Genomic DNA, 24,155 nt, shown 5'->3' with positions numbered 1-24,155 from the left:
TTAAGCAGTTGCTCGAAGTTGCTCTGGGCTTTCTTAAGCTACCCATATTGTATTGAGGTATAAACGAAGGCACACTTTACAAAGAGCTCGCAACAAACACACAATGAAACCTCAAGATCAAGTCTCTAAGCACGGTTGGCACTTTTTGTTCATGTTTTGTTCCATCGAGGAGTAATGGCAGCGGCGTATCGCCTTGCTGGCCTCAGGCACCTGTTGAATGTGCTAACGTTTCGTTAACTCAGGTGCTGATGAGCAATCTCCTATGCAGAGTCATCAGGATTCTTGCTGTCGGACAGCTTACTGAATCCATAAATTAACCTCTGCCACACCTCGTGTATGTGGCCGGCGACTCTGCGTGAATAACCTTTTGAAGAGAGTCGAACCAACGTTGGCGCGTTTGTTCGGAGGACAGTACGCATAAATAACGCGAAATCTCGGGAGGCTGTCTGGACAGGTCACTGTTGCCTGCGGCGCGGTGTCCTGCAAACCACACAGCGCGGGAAAGCATACGCAGTTCTTGACGCTGGCAGCCAGTTCTCCATACAGCGATATTCAGTAAAGCAAAATTCACAGCGCAGCACAACCACAAGAAAGCAAGAACTTGGAGAACACTTAACGCCGGTATGTAAGCACTGAGAGCCTTGGGTAGGAAAGCTCGCGGTCAATAGTAATGCCAGTACGTATGGCAAGCCTTGATTATCTAGAAGCACATTTTAAGCAATAGCAGACACTAATTATCATGAGACTTTTCGTGATGAATCTGTGTTCCTATCTGGATACAATCGGCAAAAAAAAAAAGAAGCCTATTAGGTTTCGATGGCTATCGATGACGATGACACTTATGCTGAAATAAATTTTTGCCCTCAAGTCTCTTTCAAATCTAAATTCTTGCTGGAAACTTTACTCCCAAGAACAGCCAGCAGCTTTTCAGTGCCCCTCGCTAAATAGGCACAAAAAACACAGATGAAGATAACATAATCAGGACCTCTTGATTAATGGCCTGCACTCGGCAACACACTTCCTGTCTTTTCTTGATTTTCTTTTACATAGGCTTTCCCACGATGATGGCTTCAAGCTATTTTCATCCGCCCCTCACCAAGAATGTTATGACATTTTAAACGCGAAATGAACCACTCAAGTTCCATCTGCATCGAGCGCTGACAGCAGACGTGCAAAAACAATAGACAAAAACAATAGAGAGACAACAACAATCAGAGACATTCAATCCACAACTTGAGGACGAGCTCTTGGTTGCGTACGACACGAGGGCGCGAACATCCGCATATGCTAACGTGTGTTCTTTTCACGAGAACAACAGAAAAAACGACACAATTCCGACGCGCACTTTTGTCTGGAGTATAACGTTGAGCGTCCACTCCGAGCAGTGTGAAGAATGTGAAAACTTTCACAGGAAGAGGCGCCCATCCTGGGGTACACGCACGCACACACATACGCGCACACGTGGTAACGAACACAGCGTCCATCTTGTTCTCATGCTCTCGCCGCTCTGATTCAAGTTCTCAGAAGCCTCACGGCAGTGTGGACTCCGTCTTTGTGACATGTGGTATCTCTTGGCAAGATCGTCCTTTTTTGTTACGTATATTCGTCGGCCGAACACTCCGCTGAGGACACAGCTTGCGTCGTAGTCTTCCTCGATGATCTCAAGGGATCGTAGCTGCTTGAGCTAGCAGTACCAAAGACAGCACTCATCGTAGGACAAGGTACTATGCCGTACCGAAAACATCTAGCTCGTCACGCTTATAGGAAAGCTGTAACACGACACTTAATGGCCAGTGCTTCGGCCTTATGCATAGATTCAGTGACGAACCATGCTTATTGCGGGTGGCGCAAATAGTTATAGTGATAATAACCCTGCTTTATTACTCCGGCAACGATCGGCGAGGCCAAACATAGCCCCGGAGCATATGGCAGTACATGGTGCGCCTCGCTCTGACGTGATACGTTGAAAACCTAGGTGATTAGTCGCCGTACAATGACTCGGAACATGTTCGGACTACAGGCTGTTTAGACTTACGAATTCTACTCATGAAATTAAGTAACTAAAAAGAAATACCGCGACTGTAACGACATCCGTATAAAATTGTCGCGCCTAGGTTCTTTTCCTCTTCGATACGATTGAACTTTATCAGTGAAAGCGTACCACTTTCTTTGCAAATATAACTATTACTTTTGATTAGCATCTTGAGTAATCAGCATATGGACACCTTTGGGTGCACGAAGCCGTGGTGATGCAAAAGGCTCCGGCCAAATTTGATCAATGGAGGACAAAAACCACGTGGTTTATCAGGTGTGGCTCACACTGCCTTACGTATCACCTCAGAACAGAACGCAGATGTGCATATGTGGCTATCGTCTCCTCCTGTCATAATGCCACTTCCTCTATTCGCAATAGCCTCGAAGTTCTTGCAAGGCAAAAGACAGGCTGAAAATTTTCGTGCGCGATCAAAGTGTCATAGCTACCTCGCGAGAACGCTAGCAAAACGCTTCGCGGATTCTTGCGCCAGAGCCAGAACCACGTTGCAGAATGGCGATGCATTGCGTCGGCGAAGGCAGCGCGGTGGCGGTTCAGAACTTCCTGCGCAGGTAGGCCAGTCCCAGGGAGACTGAGATGCCGACGAACAGTATGATGGAGAGCGCGATGACGCCCATGCAGAGCGCCCTCTTGCGGCGTGAGCGGAGGTTCTTTTCGCGCATGTAGCGCCTCCACTCCTCCCAGGCGTAGGGGGGACCCTGTTGCTTCTCCAGCAAGCCGTTCTCAGCCTGCGGACACCGAGAGGAAACTCGCTGTTGGTCAAGCTGGTGACCAGGATCCATGGCATGCATAATTTTACACAGACGGAAGACAAGATGTGCGCAGACTATGGGCAAGGACAGGACGCAAGGCACACACGACCCATATCCCGCTTACATCTGGGGATTTGTTCTTTCGTTGCGTTTATTATGGTTACGAACCCCAACGGTATGCTAGACGTAAATTTGCTTTGGAGGTCACAAGGAACATTACTCCTCTTATTACGTTACCTCTTTGTTCAGTATTTTAGTTCCGGCTTTTGGTTGTGTTTTCCTTGCATCTACAGTGACTCTACATCGAGAATATGCTCCCCTCCCCCTCCCCTCGCAAACACACAAACGACCAATCTTCTTTAAAGAAACCACATTGGTCCTTCTGATATCTACAAAGAAGGATCAAGAAACTCGTTGTGGAAATAGGATCGCTGACCCCAAATGCCCCTTCCAATAAGACCACCCTGCAATACATGCTGGTTTTTAGTCCCCTTACTTGAGAAGGCATATTATAAACATTTGCTCCCGAATCACCGATCGCATTTGGAGGGAAGTACTTAATGCTTGTCAGAACAACTCTGGTTACGGGAGGAAAAGAAAAAAGGATTAAGGTGATGTAAGCAGCTATTGTAAATGTCACCTTCGGCGGCCTTGTTTGCCTTTTCTCTGCCCCACGTGCTGCTGCAGTGTTATATGCCAATGCGAGCTCCTGTATAAGCCGTTCACGAGCAAACTCATCAAGGCCCTGCGTGTGCTCAACGAGTAATATTGGGAGAGTGGACAGCTCAAAGCACGCTGCGGCAGTGTTCACGACTGGCGTTCTTCCTTCACATAAAAGTAAAGCACTCTTAAAGAACGTCCCCTATATACTTCGTCGTCGTATCACCTGCTATTGAGTCGGATGGCCACATTTTGCAACAAACTGCACAAAACGAGAGCTGATTGGCGCTGTACAAACCAGTATGTGGCCGTTCGACGGGGCCTCCTTGGGGGGCACTTCGCCGAAGCTCCCCTGTTCGGACTTGGTGGTGGGCTCGTGGTTGCATTCTGCAGACGCTCGGTCGGCGGCGTCCTCTTCGTCCTCATTCAGCTCAGTCCTGAAAGGACACAGTGCCGCGAGTTACATGAAATATTATATAAGCTTCTTCATTACGGCACTTCCACACTGCGCGCATAGTTTATTAGAGTAACCTCAAGTTCTGCTATAAACGATAGACCTGCGTCGTGCTGTGACTTCTAATTCCTACCTTTTGTATTTGCAGACTAAAGCGTTGTGACGAGTACTGAGGCAGCGTAAAGGGTTATTTTTTATTTCAAAATCGACCCAAGGGTAACATCATTGTACTTCAATAACACTTCTGTTGGGACTAGTTGGTGCATCGTGATACAGATTAACGATGTGCGCAAACTATTCGACGAACCACATATACGGGAGAAACACAAGGACTGGCGCAACACTAACAACTATTTTATTCTTCTCACACCGACGCATAGATATACATTTATCCACACTTGCGCAAGCTAACAAAAATTCCAGTCATGCAAGATTACTGGCAATGATGCGAGCGCAAAAACTTCAATTCGGTGAGGTAAAGTGATAGGGAAGTATCGCTAACACATCCTTCAGCCTTTTTCTTAATATGGAATGCTTCGAGAGCCAGCCGCGCGTGTTCGTTTCTGCTACTGGCCAAAATCGCCGTCTCTTCGAATCGCGGTGCACAATTGCTGCAGTTAATAACGTGTGACACAAGATGTGCACCTTTGTCATTTTTGTTCCTCACATTTAGCGCATGCTGCGCCGAACAAGCTTTCTAAGCTGTGCTCCCGCACGTGCGGTGATGCAAGGCATGGCTGTCAAATCAGACATGGGACAACCGTTGTTCCTTGCTCCACCGGAGTCGTGTATGCTTTCCCGCTCTCGTGTGGAAAGATGTACATCGGGCAAACAGGACGCTGCATAAATGAGCGACTCAGGGAGCATGCGCTAAATGTGAGGAACAAAAATGACAAAGGTGAACATCTTGTGTCACACATTATTAACTGCAGCAATTGTACACCGCGATTCGAAGAGACAGCGATTCTGGGCAGGAGCAGAAACGAACACGCGCGGCTGGCTCTCGAAGCATTCCATATTAAGAAAAAGGCTGAAGGATTTGTTAGCGATACTTCCCTATCACTTTACCCCATCGTATTGAAGTTTTTGTGCTCGCATCATTGCCAGTAATCTTGCATGACTGGAATTTTTGTTAGCTTGCGCAAGTGTGGATAAATGTATATCTATGCGTCGGTGTGAGAAGAATAAAATAGTTGTTAGTGTTGCGCCAGTCCTTGTGTTTCTCCCGTATATGTGGTTCGTCGAACAGTTCGCGCACATCGTTCATCTGTATAACATCATTGTGCCGGTTTCCTTAAATATCGACTAGCATCCGGCTCGTATTGTTACTCTCCTTGGATGTCGGATTATGCTCGAAGCCGTTCGTTAAGCGAATGAACTGGAAAGGCAAGGAGGCCAGCGTCTTGTGACTGAAAATTGTGACGTCTCATACGAAATATGAAATTGTGATTTCTCTGTGTAGATAAATTCGAAAGAAGAAAATACAGCATGCCATTGGCGGAAAGCAAATCATCGCTTGCGATGCTTTGCCATTTATATATTAGAAAGTTAGAAAAGTTATAAAAGACCATAAAATGAAGTACAGGTGTCGCCATCCTCGGCCAATTTCCCAAGATTTCCCAAGTCCAATGCGTGGGCCGAAAACCTTTTTCAATGCGGATCTCGGAGGCTACGCTACACCGCCATTCACTTCAAAACGGCGGCAACCTGTCCTTTTAAGTAAGGATGTCACTATTTGAATCTACTAGCGACAAGTTTTTTAAATCATTTTTTTTCCCCAATAAATGCGTGTTTCCCTGCAGCGAAAACGTCAACATAGCCGGAGAAAGCCAGAGGATCAGTTTTTACTGAGAACAATAATTTGAGTTGTCCTCATTGTCGTGTCAAAGCGGAGTCTTTAGTGTTCCCGATTCGTGAGGCGGTCAAGTGCGCCCGGGTCGCCGGGGCGTATACCTCTGTGAAGCCGAATCCTTGTTCTTGTGGGCGAACTTGACTTTCCTGCGGGACGAGAACATGGGGTGCGTCCTGCGGCACAGACAGAGCGGGTGTCCACCAGCCGCGGCCACGGCGGCCGCCTCGCTGCCATTCCACGAGTAACGGCTGCGCGGCGCATCCCCCCAGCGACCGCAGCACTCGGGGAAGGGGCCGCGGATGCAGCTGCACCCCTCGCAGCCCACGTGACCCGCCGGGTACCTGCGCCGGGGAAGCGGAGAACAGCTTCCACAAAAGTGACACAACTGAGCTGCCCGCCATGCAGGTTCCTCCTCTCGGGAAAAACGCAAACTAGACGTACACATGTAGACCGCTTCTCATTTGTGACAGTCTTGGAAATTTCAATTGTCAGTGACATATGAGCATCACGTTTGCCTGCGGCGTCTGCCAAGTTTTATACAAGTCCTTGCCGAGTCTTGTAAGACCTCGCATTCGAGTCTTGTCCAAATCAAATCAAACTAAGCTTCATGTGTTGCAGAATTACTGCAACATGCGAAGCATACAGGCAAGGATCCCTCGGTAGATAACTGCAAACACATTACAGCGTCCTTTGAGGATCGCCATTAAAAAAAGCGAAGAAAGCTGTGCATTGTTGGTCCAGCCGGGAATCGGACCTTTGATCCTGCAGTTCTAAATCTGGAGCTGCGCCGACTAAGCCGGTTAGACGAACAGCGCCGGCAAGCGCTCCCAGGAGTTTATGCTGCTGCAGGAGAGGCGGTGAACGCCGGAGGAAGGAGAAAGTGCTATGGCTTCACAGACGAACGACGATAACGGCAATGAGCAGCACGATTAATTTTCGGGCATCTCAAACTGTGCTTTTATTCCTGGCTGCAGGAGTATACTTGATCTGCGCTTTCAACTCCGGTGGGCTCTCAGTGCACTGGATGGGCAATTTCGTTAATTCCACAGTCGTGCCATCTGTAAAACTAATTCTGTAATCGCAGTATTCATAACGCGCATAATAACTAAATCAAAAGCGATCTGAATACACTGGCTGCAAGCATGAATCCGTGTAGATAGCGAGACCGGCTGCTTAATCCACGGCTCTTTCAAACCGCCTCGCTTTGTGCATATATTGCGAGCAGCTCATCAGGCTGAGAGTTGGCTCGCGGAAAAATAGTGAACAAAAGTATATAGGGAAGATAAATGTGCTGCTGAATTCAGTGCAGGCGTGTTATTGTCGCGTAACCGGCGTTCCTGACAGCACTAATAGGCACCTTTAGCATAGCGTGTATCGTGTATTACCGTTACCAGAGTACTGGGAGCACGCGCGGCGCGCACCATCAGCGCGCATGCGCAGATCGCCTTGAAAGGGTACCCGGAAGCTGCGTGGACGCCTGCGGCATCAAGACCAATCCACGCTCGCGCAGTGGCGGTGGGCGGGCCCTCGGTAGTCTGGCAACGGTAACACTGTATACACAATATGCTGAAGGTGTATATTGGGACTTTCCATAAGTTGTTATTTCAGCTTAGATTCAAAGCGTCTTATTACAGTGATGGGCACGTTGGTGTCTGCTGTGGTATGCGTGCATCGCAAACGACTTGGATACCAAAGTAATTACAGAATGCCTTGATTATATAGGCAGAATGGTAGTCCGCTCGCGGACTGCAAAATTCGATAAACGCCGGCCGTGCTGATTATGTGCAGAGCCGCAAAAGTTCTTCGTTTTTCGGGTCAAAAAATGATCTCCATGAAACCTTAACAAAAACGTGGCGTTTGAATCCCCAGCAAACAGAAAAGTTATCGTAGAGAAACTGGTAAGCTGTGTATACACGTTTTCGCGTATCATTCACTTTTTTTTTGGCTACCCATCAGCACCTGTAATGCGACACAAATTTTGCTAACGTCAGTGTCGTGCGTGTGGGCCAGTTGTTTCATAACCAGGGATTTAGGCGGCGCGAAAAACAGGACGAGTGGAAGCGGTTTACAGCATTAGTTTCGTCCGCTTATCTTCTCTTGCTTACTCTCTGCGCTGCTTACATTACTTTTCGCCAATGCGGAGGCGTACATGAAGAACTTTTAGCAAATAACATGGCATGCAATGCATTTTAATGATTGCCATAATTTGTCTCACTGTTTTTACTCCTTGCTTGCTTGTGTATTATTATTATTATTTTAGAATTCCAGCTTATGCACTCCGGCATTCCCGCGTCTTCTGTTCTCATTGCTTGCGGTTTGCTGCCCTTCTTCCAGCTCTCTATCTTAAACGTACCTGTTATAGATGTAACTTGACGCTTCTGCCCCGATGCCAGACCCTATTTTTTTTTTACAAATTACTTACCCTGTACACAACTCTTCAAGCCCCTGCTCTTTTTATTTCGGCATGAGATTGCCTTGAAGCCTGGCAAAGGTATGTTGGTACGGGATCCATCGCTATTTCGTTCATGTTTCTTTACCTTTCAAGACGACTAATTAAGGGTTCAAGGGACACGAGAGTCTTAGGGAAAAGGCGAGTACCCACCTGTAAACGGCATTGTGGAAGTCCTCGCACGGGTAGTCCCTGCAGCTCTCCATGCAGGTGATGGAGGAGCGCTTCTGACGGCAGTGGGCGGTGCAGCTGTCGCTCAGCCACGGGTGCTCAAAGGCCAGGTCAGAGAGCGAACCAGAGCCCGACACGAGGCCCGACTCTGCCGCCGCCATGCTGCGGCGCTTGTGCTTGTGTCCGCTCCTGTGGTGGGACTTCTTGGCCGCCTTGCTGCAGAAGCTGCAGCGCGACTTGTAGGCCGACTTCTGGCGCTTCCTGGTGCTGTCCCGCGACGAGTCCTTCTTGATCCTGCGGTGGCGCTTTCCCCTGCTGGCCTCGCTGCTGCTCTGGTCCGAAGAGTCGGACTTCGTCGTCACCTTGCGGCGACCGGAGTCCGAGTACACCTGGTCCCCTCGTGTGATGCCGCTGTCCTCCGAAGTAGACGGACCGGAAGACTTGGCTTCCTTGCGACCTTCCTTCTTGCTGTTCGATGAGTCGGTCATCGAGTCCGAGTGCGCGTCCTCGATTTTGGGCATGCTCACCGTCTCCGAGCTCTCGTCCTTAGGCGCCGACGCTGCTGAGGAGCCCGCTTCAGAAGGCGCTTCCGGAGGAGTCTTGCTCGCTTCTGCCTGAACACTGCCGTCAACGACGGACGCGGTGTCCTCAGCCGAAGCTGGCTGCGGAGGTGTCACAGGTGGAGGAGGCGTCACAGATGGTGCAGGAGTCACAGAAGGCGCAGGTGTCACAGAGGGCGCGGGGCTTTCCTGCTTTTCACTACCGCTTGGCGCGGGTGGTTCTGGAGGCGGTACGGTTTGAGAAGACTGCTCTTTATGAGGGACCGCCTCTATCTGCTCTCGCTTGGGAGCGGGTTGAAGCGTGTTCTGCGGTGACGGCGGCGTCGACTCGTTCCTGAGGAGCTCGATTGTTTTCCGGATGCCCGGCTCTGGAATCCTTTTGCCAAGCCTCTCGGCGATCACTTTCTCCACGAGGTTGAGTTTTTCTTTCGTGATGAGTGACGCCCTCCCCGAACTCCTCAAGCGGTTCAGTACCCTATCCTCGGGCTTGTTATCCTGCCACTCGCGAAGCTCCACCAGGGGCTTCGGTGAAGAAGACCTGTCTGCCTCCAGCGAGTCCCTCGGTGAGTCGCCTTCCAAAGACTGCGACTCGCTCGATTTATGATCCGTGCCTGCTGTCACTGCAGCTTCCACTTCCGCCTTGGCACCTTGGGAAGAAGTGCTGGCGTCGGCGTCCTTGGACGTTGTAGCTGACTCAGCTGTCGTGGAAGCTGTTCCAGCGGCCGCTTTCGGTGGATCGGGAGGCTTTGGCGGCTCCTTGGACGTTGATGGAACTTCTTTGTCGCCGTCCTGCGAACTGTGGACGTCAGCTGTTGTCTTCGAGGACGTGGACGGCTTGTTGATGGTACTGCTTGGCGAACCTTCGGTGCTCGAATCAACGAAGAGCGGATTGACTCGGGACACGAGGAACTCCTCGTTAGGCCGAGTTTTGGCGAGGTCCGTGCAAAGCAGCGGGTCCTCGCTGGTAACCCTGGTCGGAGTCTTGTGGTACGACTCTTGCCAGTGATTCAGCAGCAGTTTCAGCATGGCTTTGTCCAGGAACACCACGGTCTGTGCGAGGGAGGCAATAAAGAAGGCAAAGTGTTTTAGTTTGGTTACGTGTCCCGACAACCCGAATACAGTCAATGCAAATAATCAGGCCGCTTGTGGGAAAGAACACGCTGAAGTGAGCAAAACTTAGTCATAGTTCAAACCTGCAGTCAACTGTCAAGACTATGGCTTCAAGTTTGAAGAAGTGATGCGAGTTGCTACCAGCGATGTCAGCAGTGCCGGACCATTTCGATACCTCGGTTCTAGCTCAGTGGTGTCTATTAATTAACAAGGACAGTTTTGTCTCTTTGACCGGACTTTCCTACGAATTTTTAGTGTACGCAATGGAGTACATGCCAACAGAAAAATTAGGTGGATGCCGCTTGGGTGGATGCCAATGAGTAATTACTCCCTTATTATAAAAATAGACCACCCAAATGAACTCTTTCGCGGTATCGTGATATTGACATATATTTAAAAGAGGAAAGCAAAGCTGGCTGAAGCGCTCCATTCACTTCTTTTACCGAGTGTGAGAAGTTCGATCAGAAGACATACATTGTGGTATCTCTCTCTATTTCGCTTAATGTGAACTCATTTCATTTTTCACCTCTTCTATTTTTCAAGAACAAGCCAGGACAGGTAGGCTCCGAGTGCGTTGCAGAAACGTAGCACTTCAGAGGCGACAGCTGTTGCGTAATGAAACTGTCAGCTTTTCTTTCTTTTTTTCTCCACGCGCTCAACGTGGCAGCATGTCGGTCTGCTGCGTGCAAAGCAGCCGTTCCGAGTGGTCGTGCTGCGGTGTACATGAGGCGCGCGTCACGACAACCACCATCGGCTCGCTTCCGCGCTCGTGCAACGCGGGACACAAGCGCCGCACTTCCCCGTTGGGAGAGGGGGAAAGGACTCCGAGGGGGGGGGGGGGGGGGGGGGGTGAGGACTCCGTGCGGTCAGATCGAGTCTCGCTGCATCGCGGAGAAAAACCGCGTGGTGCTTGCTCCAGTTTGTGAAAATAAGGAGGTCGCTAGCGTATTTACAAGCAAGAACTGACGCGAAAAAAAAAAGGTGATTTACACGCCGAGGATTCGAGGTTCTTTCATTCTCTCACTGCGGCGACAAGCCAGCGCGATTTGCAGTCTCTCTCGTGGCTTCTGTCGTTCGGCCCAGCATGCGCTCTCTCTTTCTCTTTCTCTCTCCGCTTCTTTTATTCAGCGTTCAGAAGAGTGTCACTGCCGACGTGAAGCGTTAATCCTCAGACGAATTAAAAGTGTCGGTATATATAGTCGATGGATTACGATGGCGGAAGCGATTAGTGCGAACATAACGATGTAGGAGAGTCAAGCGAAAGAGACTAGAGATTAAACTTCAGGGATGCCCCTGCCATCGCTTTGACAATTGCTTCAAAAGTCCTGACGCACGTCTTTGTATCATTTGGGTGTGTTTGGCTGGCCGAGATGTCATGGCATTTAGCTCCGGCCGCTTCAAGATATACGTATATAGCCGATCACGTGTGCTGTACACGCAAAAAAAATACATGAAATGAGCAAATACGCAGATGGAAAGCCCGAGAAAGAGTCAAGTGAATCACACAGTTGCCTGGCCATAAAGTTTAACCCTTAAAATAACCAAACCATGTTTACGAAACTGCGCGTGAAATTCAAGGCAAAAAGCAAGATACTCCAACTCAAGAAAGAACTCACACTACCGTAAAGTTGTTAGCTAACAAGACAACGCCATTGTCGACGTACGGTCTACAAGGCAGCAGGAAGTTTAAGAAAACAAGGCAATGAACACGCGCGCCTCTTGAGCGGATGTTAATAGTAGCGTCACGACCTCATGTTTTGATTTCCTGGTTCTTGTTGGACGACACGGCTGCCTTCATTTTACAGTGCTGTTGAAGCGGCGTGCAGCTATTACACGCCACAGTTCGACATTACGTGTGTGCGAACGCGCGTGCGCACATCATTGTAACTTTTCAAAACAAGCTTTCGCGTGCAGGGCAGCCACAAAGAACAAAGTGACCGTTTCCGCTTCGTTCTAACGACTCCAGCTACCTTTGCTGATCAGCTTGGTGCGATAAGAATTTGTAGTGCCGAAATTTAAGGCGGTCTTTAACGCTTAAAGACCATTTGGCAGTTACGCGAGCTTGCTGTCGCATTTGAAAACTGTCTAAACCGGACGCTTATTGTGAAAACGCTTTCGTGCGTAGACTTTCTGGCAACCGCGACCTGGTCCTAAGTCACGTTAGGGCGACAGCTCCTAGCGATACTCTCGCCAGCATACAGTCGTTTCTGAACACTGCGTCTAGCGGTAGTCGTCGTGGCGGGAGCCACCGGAACAGTCGCGTAATGTTTACGACATATGTACCACCACTGGAGAGATGATCGTTGAGAGAGTGGCGCCACCTAGTGGTGTCCGGGGGGCGCGCTATAGGAAACCTCGTCGGCGCACGACGATTACTCGGCGACGTAGAGGCGTCATAAATGCGCGGCGACCAGATGAGGGCATCCTGCAGGCGCATCGAAGCACCATCTTCAACGGCAAAATACTACGCTACGCTACAGCCATTTGTGCGACGTTTTCTCGGCGGCCACCTGTCGCGGTTGTACGACGCAATACTGCGAGAGGATCACGATTCCTTTTATCTCTACGGGGATGCTGGCCAGGTATATGTAATGCCGGTTTCTAGCGCGCATACTATGAGCCAACGGTCTCACTCTTCTTTTTATTCCCTATACGTCAGCGTACGTCTTGAACAGCCCAATTTTTTGTAATTTTTTTTTGCGCAGCTGTCATACGTTTTTTGTCCCCGCAGGGTGAGGCTCTCGGTGCCAACGACCGCAGCGTCTGCGTGTGGCCGAGCAGACGCCAGCGCAAGCGTCGACACGGCACTAAACCCGCACCGCAAGGACAGCTCATGGTGCCGGTGCCGATCGCTTCCTCGTTGAAAACGACGGTTTTTCCCGAACGTGGCTATTAGCGCAACGCCGCGCACCGGAAGGCGGTCAGCTAAAGGCGCAGAGGACAGTCGCTTTCCTGCCTGCGAGGTTTTTTTTTTTTTTTGTACCGGAAACGGTCGCCGTTCTAAGAAAGCCAACGCTGGGGGAAACAGTTGAGCGGCCCAGATGCATGTATAGGCGACGAGTGTCGGCTCATATCGAGCTCGCAACGCTGACGAAATTATATTCCTTCAAGTTGAAAGCCAGTTGAGGGCGCAATTGGAAATGAATTTCGTAGGGTGAGGGGTTTGTGCTGGCGATACCGGACAAAACTATAAAGCTCTGAAATTGCTGTTGAAATTAGGCAACGTTACCCCAGAGCTTTTGGTATGTGATTCAAGAACGTAAATTCCTGGGCTAGTTACTAGCGAACTATAGGACGCAGGACAAGAAATAGGAGGCACACGCACAGCGGTGTTGTGTGTGTGCCTCCTATTTCTTGTCCTGCGTCTCAGTTCGCTTCTTCCATCTTGTGTGCGTTTGGTACGAGAAGTGTGGGATTTAACATCCCGCAGCCGCATGTGGACTATGAGGGACGCCGTATAGTGGAGTGATCCGGATTAGTTTAGACCACCCATGGTGTCACGCGCACTGACATCGCACAACACACGGGCGTCTAATGCATCTCGCTTCCATCGAAATGCGGCCCCCGCGACCTGGGGATAAGCAGCTCAACACCGCGGCGGGCCTTTACACGTTTCGTTTCATGTGCCACGACTGGAGCTAGAGTACGGCAAATTTAGAAATATCGGATGTAGGCGATCAAGGAGTGTTTACGTTTTAAGGCTCACTCTTTTCTCACCGCTTTTTACTGCCTTTTTGTTGCTCTTATTTAGTTATCATTTATTTAGCGCTGTTCGGTTATTTCGGATTTTTGCAACCGAGCTAAATAAGGCGTACATCGGTCGAAAGGATCCGTATTAAGCAAGCAGTAGGCTCCGAAAGAACTGGTAATCTTTGCTCTTGGAGAAACACCAATCTTACAGCTTGGAGAAACACTATATCTTAGAAACTATGAGCAACTTCGTACGAAACGAACGTACTATCACGTTTTCACGAACGCATATCCCGTATTCGCACCCCACCTCGCGGCTCCCTCCCTTGTCTAATCACAGAGTCCATAGTTGTTGTTTTTTGTATACCGCCTTTCACCGCTTTCACTGTGCGTAACCACAGTCATTACTATCGTCTCCGCCTTCTGTCGGTCGGCAGTTTCCGAATAAAACGCTCGGCCAGCTTTTGTCTCAGAATAAATCTAACTTCCGCACTCCGCCAATCTCTGCCCATTTACCTAGTTTAGGCAGGAGACATTTTTTTTGCTTGCCAGTTCTCACCGTTGTTCCTAGTTTTACAAGAGGACACGAAGGGACGCTGTAGTCAAGCACGGCTACATAGGCGAGCGGAGACTCTGCACAAGCAGCGCGCCAGGGTGGTTCGGTAATGGAGGTAACGAAAAATGCAGCCCCGTTGCCTGGGAGCGGCGGCCTGCATCGAGCGAGGAAAGTTGAGACGCCGCCGCCAATTATACGCCCCGGGCAAAGAACGGTCGCATCTGTCCAGACGCATTTATCGACGCTCCTGGACAAACACGAGAGAGAAATCGCCGCGCCAACAGTGCCGCCTTTAATTGCCCACCAATATCTTATAGAGCCTTTCCTCGTCTGTTTTAACAGCTGGACGGAGGCGCGCGCGCGCGACGCGATTTTGATCGCGCCACTGGTGCTGCGTGGTTCGCGTCGCCCGGCCGTCCTGCTCTTCGCTTTCTTCCTGGACCTATCGCATGGCGCCGCGCGACGCTCCCGGCTGTCTTTTAAAATCGGGGCCGGCCCGTTTCGGTTGCGCCGTCGAGTTGTGGCGCGCCGCCGCAGACGTAGTCACGCAATCGGTCCTTGCCGTAAAATTTCATTTCCGGCCGAGAGGGTGCTCTGCAGAAAGGGAGAGAGTCGCACTGGGCATGGGTGCGCGATATCAAAGAGAAAAAAATATATATGTGTGTGTACGCACTTGCCACGCGGCAGTCGGCGGTGCTGGAAGAAGGGGCATCTGACGAGAGAGAGAGAGAGAAGTCGGTGGAGAGACACCCGGTTTATCTTTTGTTAAAGGAAGAGGAAATGGGCAAGGAAGAAAACTGCCATCCAGCAACTTTGCGCTGCTCCCTCTGCAGCCTCTTTATTCGTATTCAGCACGGCGCCGAATCGTATAAATACATATTGTCTCTAGCGAGGATTCGTAAAGAATAATAATAAAAAGAAAAAAGAGAGCTCTCCCAGCGACAGCGCTGCAGGGAATACCGATGGGTCCATGCCTCGTGTATATATACTATACTGCGCACTATACAGCGGCGCCTGCAGCTATTCGGCGCAGAATCACGCACTGGTATCTCGCATTTTGAACACTCGAACGCAGTTCGTATTAGAGCGGCTTATCGGAAAAGACGTGGAACAACCATACGTCTGCCGAGAGAGGGGGATGTCCTATCTCGATGCAGCCGTTCAGCGAAGATATAGGATATGTTTCCCTGTGATGCTGCAAAAATGATGAAGTCTATAGAAGTAGGCAACGCAGCTGATCACGCGATTGGTACGGTGGTAATGAGGGGTTTAGTAAACATTTACCTAAAATAAGGTAACTATTCGCTTTATGACCTAATTTTACCCTGGTGTTGCGTGCGGTTTACAAAAAAGAAAAATAGAACACGGAGGTGTGGTTATGCACTGCAAACTACATTCTCAATTTGAAGCACTTAATATGAGCGAGTTGTACATTGAGACTCCTCTTAGCTCTGAGCTCGAAGATTTATCGGTGTTCAACTTTCAAAAGCGACCCAGTCTATGAGGAACGCCGTAGTGAAGGGCTTCAGAAATTTCGACCACCTGGTGTTCTTTAACGTGCACTGACATTGTACAGTACACGGGCATCTATAGCATTTTGCCTCGATCGAAATGCGACCGCCGTGGCCGGGATCGAACCCCCGTCTTTCGGGTCAGCAGCCGAGCACCATAATCACTGAGCCACCGCGGCGGCTAGCTCGAAGAAGGATTAAAAATCATTGATTACAGAGTGCTGAGTGTGTTCGAAGAGAATATACGGCAATGCTGATCGATGTTAAACCGACGATAAAGCTAGGTTGTTATTAGTTCATATCAAAGGTCATAGGTAGTGGAAAGCTGAAACAATGGCCAGTGAAATTGATGACAGAGGACACGCTATGCCCTGTGCCCTCGTTGCCCAAACTGATGATGATGACGGATATTTATGGCGAAAAGGCATCCGCGGCCAAAGAGCTCCATGGCACAAGGTATTTTCTTCCACTCAAGGTGAGGTGAAATACCCATTTCCCGAGCATTTCACCTTGCATAAGCCAAGCACCAGACCAGGGGAAAGCTTACACCCAATGTATCACCAGTGGGTACCCGGCGGCACTCGTTGCACAAACTGTCGCTTCCAATACGACAGCCAGGTTGTGGTTAAATAAGAAGGCAGCACTGACATAACGATCTGAGGCTATGCATGCCTTCGGCAGGCCTAGCGACAAGGCAGTAACGGCAAGGCCAGCTCAACACGGTCTCCCTCACCCACGGTGCGCTTTGCCATCAGCACTCGCCAAGCGGAAAAACAGGACTCGCGACAATTCATTCGCAACGCAACGCGACAATACCGGAGGACCTGGCAAGCGGGCGCCTAGCCAGCTGTCGCTGACAACGAAGCTTAAATAAACCAAGCTAGGCCGATCAGACCAAGTAACACGCTTCGCGAGCGTCATTTGCGTTTCAAGGATCCACGTGGCTTCAGTTAGAGTTCAGTGGAACGGGGCTTTATCAAAGTACCGCTCCACTGTTACCGCTGGACTGCTCCAGGTGACCCCGCACGAAGCAATGCACGGACTTATAAGCAGCACTAAAATGTCCGCCCACCAGAGGTCGACGTGGTCGTCACCTGTACGCATGGTCAGTGGACGAGCCGCTATAGGACACACAACTGCAGGTCAACTTTGCCTTTAGGCGTACAGCAACGAATATGAGACAGCATAAAACAATCGCACCAAATCGCTAGTGACCCGGCATGCAAAGCGGATGAGTCCCCTTGTGTGGGCGACAACCAACTAGAGAGAGTGAAAGGTGGAGAGAGGCTCTGCAAATTAAACAGGCGGTGGTGGCTGCCCTCAAGGACCAGCAGGCGCCATGTTTATGCCGCGCCGGGTCAGGAGTATCATCGCGTTGACCCACACAATGCACGTTCACCAGCAGCCGCCCGCAAACAGTCCGCAGCACAGTGCATGCATGTGCACACACTGCAGAGGAATGCACAAGGACGGTGCGGCTCGCCGAGAGTGATTGCGCTGCTGCAACGGGCCGCACTTAAGCACGAGCAAACAATTTTCCGGTCTACAAAAGAGAACAAGAGATTAAAATTACGCAAGCGTCTAACCGCTGCCCGCGGGGCAACGTGCCATGCACCGAAGGAGGCGCTGCAGTATATGGGTCGCCCGACGCGCCATCTCAGCGGCGCACTAAATTACGGTGGAAGCCAGGCGAAAAGTATACCATGGTTTAGCTATACCTGGAGGTCTGCTGTAATGTTGCGGGATAGAATTGCGCTAGCTTGCCGCCTTGGCGAGTAAGAAATCTCCGTCGTCGTCATCATCATCATCATCATCATCATCATTACCATCGCCCAGGTTGCGTCTACATCTCCACAAACAATACACGCACAGACGCAGCCAGACGGGATTTTTACGGTCGTGGCTACCTATCCGGGAGGTAGACTACTAGGCTGCGTATCTATCAATACCAGACACGTTGGGATATCCGAGGAAGAAGCCGTAGCCCTAACCATACAGGCGCATCCTCAGGCAGACGTCGTATTCACAAACAACCCTCCACTCGACGCTGCGCCTCCAAGTTGCACGTAGAAACTACGTCAAAGGCCGGGTCAGTGAGCAGGCCGCTCGAAACGTCAAGGTAACACACTTTGAAACAGCACTCATAAAATGGTCTCCTGGACACTAAAGGGGTACGCGTGGCAACGAACTTGCCTTCGACCTCGCCCGTCCATTACTACCCCGGTAACCGTCGCAGAATGACCAAGCAGAACTATAACGTGCCATTCTACACCTTATTGAAGTTATGCAGAACTACAGGCTAGAACGATCAGAATTTCCCAAACTTTGAAAGAATAAAGCAAGAACGAAGAAATGCCGTTAAGAAGAATACAAACCTGCACCTTTCGCCCCTCCAAATCACTGCAGGCTTGGTACCCAGAACTTAAAAGATCAGAATATCGACACTGAGGAGATATTACGGGTCTTTACCACATACTATGGGCCTGCCAGAAAAGCAAGGCCATACCATCTTCCTTTCCCAAAAACTTAACCAGTGGGAGGCCACCCTGCTCAACGCAGGCTCTGCGGGCTAGACATGGCTCGTAAACACCACCATAGCAGCTTCGGCCAATGAAATCTTGAAATAGGGACTCCACCTTCGGGGTTAAAAAGCGTTTTCAACAACAACAACACTACAGGACAAAGGCCTGCTCCACTCATCTTCACTTATGCCTGTCTTGCGCCAGTTGTGGGTAGCCATATCCCGGCAAACTTTTTAACGTCATCTTCTCACCTGACTCAGATCTGTCGCCCATGGCTACGTTTCCCTACCCACCGTGTGAGACCACGAGTACTGTTCTTCCAACTGCATGAAATGCACAAGCTCTTTTGCATTTCTTGTAATATGTATAGAGGCCAAACTCAGACACGTCATGCTTCCAGAGCAAATGCTATGCCTACGAACACCTACCCAAATGTCATTTCTGTTATCTAATTCCGACTAAAAGAGGAGAATGAAAACTGCCAATGGTTCGTTCTCTCTCTCTCTCTCTCTCTCTCTCCCTCAGTGCACGCTTTTTTCACAGCATTCTAACAGTAATAACTAAACTGTTAGCGTGGGTGACTATTAAGGAACTTGGAGAAATTACACGTATGCTTCAAGAAACAAATATTTCACTCACATCATGCACAAATTGTTATCCCCACTGCGGCATCTTCAGCGCATCAACAAAAATTCGAGGAGACACTTAAGCTCTGCCTTAAGGGTACGACGCGATAACGTTAATGGGTTAATACCCATTTATGCGTAATTGGTCATTCTCTACATTCATAGATCTCTGGGAGTGACCATACCACACCTGTCGCAGTGGTGCAGCGGTTAAGCGAATGCCCTGCGATGGACGGTGCTGCCACTAATGGGGCTTGTGCGACACAGGTTGCCCTTCCTGAGCGAGCAATCATTAATTTAACTGCCACCCGCCACTGTGGGCAATTTTGCTTACAATTCGGTGGCCAGGTTGTGATGACGCCGCAAGGTCACGCGACCTAGGTTGCCCACCTTGGTTGCTTCTCTGGAAATTTTTTCGTAGATTTTTCGCTTAGTGTCGACGACGCCAGCGCCAAAGACGCCAACGCCCGTTTTTCTGCGACACGGGTTCCTTAATGCTAATGCTTTAAAGGCGGGCTTTTCAGAAGCTTTTATCGCTATATTGCTTGAAAACAGAAGTTTGCTAGCTCAGCGCTCGCTACGCGGAAGCAAAGATCCATACTGAAAAAAAAAAGCACAGCCGAAGCTACAGTCATGTTCCATGTCGCAACCGAAAATTTCCTCATGTGGACAAAAAAAAAACCCTATTTGAGGCCCTTTTTCACTGCTGCAGCTTGAAAACTTTGGCAGTTAGTAAAAAGAGAGAAAATATTGTTTTTTAATATTCTTTGAAACTGCGTAAAATTCGCTTCTTAGCCAGACTGTACCCCTCAAGTTCACTGAAGGAGGGAAAATTCCCAGAATGTAACCAAGCTAAGGAGACAGCTTAGGACGCTAAATTTTCGCGTAATACGACCACGACGGAATTCAGAGCTATTATATATATATATATATATATAGTAAGGGAATGAGGGACTCGTTTTGACAAACTTATGAAGGGAGCCAACAGTCACCGAAACCAAGGTGCATAAGGGAATGTTTAATTTTTTTTTTCAATGGTGCTAATCAGTGGGATAATGATACTAAGATTAATCTATCGCTTAAAGAAAATTAGTTATAAAGCAGCAGAAAAAACAACCATGCCGCCGGTGGGATCCGAACCCACGACCTCCGAATATCGCGTCCGGTGCTCTTACCAACTGAGCTACGGCGACGGCTGTCTAATCTGCTGCTTTCGTGGGTATTTATATTTTTTGCTTGTAAGCTAACCTTTGCGAGTGTTCACCAAATTAAACATTCCCTTATGCACCTTGGTTTCGGTGACTGTTGGCTCCCTTAAATATATATATATATATATATATATATATATATATATATATATATATATACACACACACGCTAGGGCGTAGAGAGTTAACTCTAGAGCGTAACAAGTCGGAAAAGGGTGACACAATGCGGGCACGCAAAAGACCGATTGCAAAATGCCGCCTCGTTGGCTGTCGCACGACCACGCTCCATGGCATCGCGAACGTCCGACATTCAGTTCCGCTTTATCGACATAAACCTCGTATACGCTCGCCGCTTCTGACGACCATCGTTCTCGCATAGCCAGCGCCCGCATTTTCTGCACCGTGACAGCGGGACACGTCAAGATGTTGCGGGGCAGCAGTCCGAGCGGTGCGGCGTCCACCGCGATCTTGCGGTAGCGGCGGGCCTCGCGTCTTCGTGCGCGTCTCGGTCTGACAGCTCACTCCGCAAGGAGGACACCGCGCTGTCACTGCGGCGGCGTAGTTTGTTTCCGCGTGCGCACCGAGAGACTCTCGCTCGGTCCGACCCAATAGTCGTATACACTGCGCTGTCATCGGAGAGGACTCCCATATGCATGCCGTGCGAGTACACGCGCATACGAACGACGGCGCCCGGCTTCGCGGGCGCATCTGCGCGCGCTGCACGGACGGAGTTTGTGACGCCCTCGTGTCCCGACTGAGCACGCGCCGCGCCGGAGACACTGCGGCCGCCTTGTCCCCCTCGTACGCAACGAGTGGAAAAGAGGGGCAGCGAGGGTTAAGGGTCAACTCTTGGCGCGGTTTCACGTTCTTGCGTGGCGGAACTCGGTAGCAGATAACTTACTTGCCACTTGACCGTGGCGGCAAGCAGGCAGAAAAACCGGACAGACAGTGCGACGTAATATTGTTTGCACGGTGAACTTGTGCCGTCCAACGAAAGAAGGCAGCCGGAGGAGACGATATATATCAATATGCGCTTGTGGCGGTCGTCACGATGAGGCTGAACGAGGCTGTTGGCAGCTCTTTTTAGCTGTACTCGTCACACGATGCTGTGAAAAAACCCCAGTGACGAGTCACATTCGTAAAGCCTTATGCTGCTTTGCTTTCACTACAAAAGACGAGGTAGGCTCGTCCATCGGTTTTTGCTTTCAACACTGGAGGGCAAGAGAAGTCACAGAAGAGGTCATTTTTGTGCGTTTCTTCCAATAGCAGCTTGGTGGTTAATGAGCTGAAATAGTTGAGAACTTCAGAGCTGACGGGTGTACACATTCTCAAACGAACCTCAAAATAGCAAAATCGCCCGAGTCTGGCTGGCGCCTCCCGCAAACTATCTAGTAGCGTTTAACGGACACGGACACGATAATTCACCTCGTACGACGAACCGAAAATGACTAAGTCGTGCGTCGGTCACAATAAGCACAGAACGCTGCTGGAAAAACGAATACATTAACGCAGCGCATCAAAATTTGTTATTCATACGGACGCACCCCGCAGTTGTGAGTATACATCAGGTATTTAGGATTTCAGGCAGTCTGTGACGGAGTCTGGAGGTTATGCCAGCAGGGCTCCTTACCTGCTTGTGCCTCGAGTAGTGAGGAATAGCACAAATGTGCTATTTTAAAACAACAGAACGTCGGTCAAAGGTGCTGTCGTTTTTTTTTTTTTGCGGTGCGTTATAGCGTGATAGACTGGAGTAGTGCGTGCTTGATTCATCGCTAGAAGCGCTGACCATGCCTGTAAGGCTATGGTCGAATGCGAGCTGTGTTTGTGTGTCCAGTACCAAAAATAAGCACCACCAACAAGGCGCCTCCGTTCGTCGCTGATGTTCAGCACATATTCACAAGCGTCTGCGCTGCTCTCAAATAGGTGGCCTTCTTTTACTCCTACAGATGGCGCGATATGAACGAGCAACGGCAAGGTTCGCAAATATCTAGCGCTATTTTTCCACATTCATCATTTCTTCCCTCTGTATCGAAGCTTGCTTGCTACGTTACTTCCGCAAAAGGCCACCTAAAGTGCGCGAAGAGTAGGTGGAAACCATGCAGTCTGCATACGTCGCCTGTCACTCAAACGCCTGATGACGCGCAAGCCCACGTATTAGCAACTTTCACGTCTTGCTTCTTGAGGGCGCTCCAAACACTGTGTAAGCACCGCATTTCACTTCTTCCGCCGCTGCTCTGTCCTCCCGAAAAGTGAGCGGGACCCTCCCTACCCGGTGATTTCTCACGCGAATGGCTGTCGATCCGCAAACTCCTCGAGCGCTCGCGCGTGTAATTTTCAGCCTCCATCGGCAGCCCGTGAAAACTGAAAACCATGCGTCGTGGAGGACGCTTTGTCCTAGACTGTAGAGTTCTTTAATCACGTCGTGGCTGCGAAGTCTGGTTCGAGAATCCACCGTATCCTCTGACGATCTGTCGATAGCTGGCAGACGAAAGTTAGCCCTGCTAACACCAGTCACTAAGTCGTCGGCTGCTCCGGTGTCAACCTGTAGTCCGGTTTATACTTCGCCTGTCTGTCAAGACGTGACGATACAATCCGTGTACCCCGAATCTGCTAACAGACCCGAGTCACGTTTATATATATATATGCGTGCGTGCGTGCGTGTGTGTGTGGGGGGGGGGGGGGGGGTTCCGCAACTTTCCGTGTGACCTCCTGTCTTGCTCGGCTGTCCTGTGACTGTGTATACACACTGCAGATCTATATCCAGCATGCAAGCAGGAATTTTGAAGACGGATCTGCTGGTATCTTTAGAAACGCTACTGTCCTCTGCCTTTGGAGGAGGAAAGAAAAATTAGCTGCGGTTTAACTACTGCTGAATCTGGTTAGAGAGCGAAAGCTGTGGTGTATCGGGTACGCGGTTTGGCGTCTGTAACGTTGAGTGCGTTCCACACACTCATAGGCAGCGCGCCCACCCTGCCACCCTGGTAGGTGATTGTTAAATCGCGAGAGGTTGGTCACCTAATCAACGCTGCGGCCTATCCTACCACCCTCTATCGGCGAATCGAAAGGTCAAAGGTCAAGTGATGCGACACCATGGTGGACCACATATGGTAAGGCCCATAGCCACACTTGACCTCTCTTGGAGGTCAACCGGCAACGCACGGCGAAATCTGTTTTACTTATACCGTAGTGAAGTTTTCGCTTCAATAACGGAGTACTTCATGTCATCTATCGCGCCCTTGCCTGTTCCACACTTGATGACGCAAATCAAGAGGGGTGCACAAGCTTATTCAAATGATAGATGAATTCGAGAGCAAAACGCCCGATATACGCAGTCGTTGCTTCTCACTTCTAAATGTTAAAATAGCTATGACGAGTACCTTTCAGCATTATCGTCGACGCTGCCCTGACCTCTGCTTAGTCACGTCTTCTCGCAAGGGCTACTAGGACTCTGGCCCATCGCGTAGCGTTGTCGTCTGCATGACCAGTCTTTCAGCTGCAGGTGGCCGGGTGCGGCTCGAAATCGCCTGCTCGTCTTGATGTTCGCAGTGCAAACGGCGCATGCGCAAGCGCGCTGACACGACGAGCCAGCAAGTGAGACAGAGCCGTCACTTCCCTTACAAAAATGGTCTATCGACAGTCTACAGACTTCTTAGAGACTTTACTGCCTTCCTATAGATCTTTCTTTTTGTATATTCAGTGTATAGACTGCCTATAGACAACAGTCTACTAAATGTACATGGCCATAAATCTATAGATTGTATATAGACTATCTATAGGATGTGTATTGCCTGTAGGCCGTTCTCTAGGGTTTGTCTATAAAGAGTTTATAGACTTTATAGACAAAATTCTATAGACAGTCTATAGACTGTCTAAAAAAATTTTGTAAGGGTTCCGGCTTCAAACAACTGTCATGAAGCCTCCTCTCCTAAATTCTTTCCTTCCTCCTTGTGACAGAAAAGGGTGGTGCAGCCACAAAGCTAC

The 24,155-nt window shown here is 49.7% G+C and overlaps 1 protein-coding gene across 2 annotated transcripts in view; it reads right to left on the bottom strand.

The window, feature by feature from the left end:
- Positions 1-769: 769 nt before the first annotated feature.
- LOC144125881 (uncharacterized) overlaps positions 770-24,155 on the bottom strand; it is a 97,319-nt gene continuing 73,933 nt past the window's right edge. For both annotated transcript variants that reach the window (XM_077659659.1, XM_077659658.1), the window contains exons 2-5: positions 8,374-10,001; positions 5,873-6,112; positions 3,764-3,902; positions 770-2,781 (exon numbers count right to left, since the gene is read on the bottom strand). In XM_077659659.1, the coding sequence (XP_077515785.1) occupies positions 2,587-2,781; positions 3,764-3,902; positions 5,873-6,112; positions 8,374-9,977 (2,178 nt within the window). In that variant the 5' untranslated portion in view covers positions 9,978-10,001 and the 3' untranslated portion in view covers positions 770-2,586. The remainder of the gene's footprint in view (positions 2,782-3,763; positions 3,903-5,872; positions 6,113-8,373; positions 10,002-24,155) is intronic.

Source organism: Amblyomma americanum, chromosome 3 (genome assembly GCF_052857255.1).
Source record: "Amblyomma americanum isolate KBUSLIRL-KWMA chromosome 3, ASM5285725v1, whole genome shotgun sequence".
NCBI classification, from domain to species: domain Eukaryota; kingdom Metazoa; phylum Arthropoda; class Arachnida; order Ixodida; family Ixodidae; genus Amblyomma; species Amblyomma americanum.
Note: the sequence above shows the minus strand (reverse complement) of the source record. Positions and strands in the feature narration are given on the sequence as shown.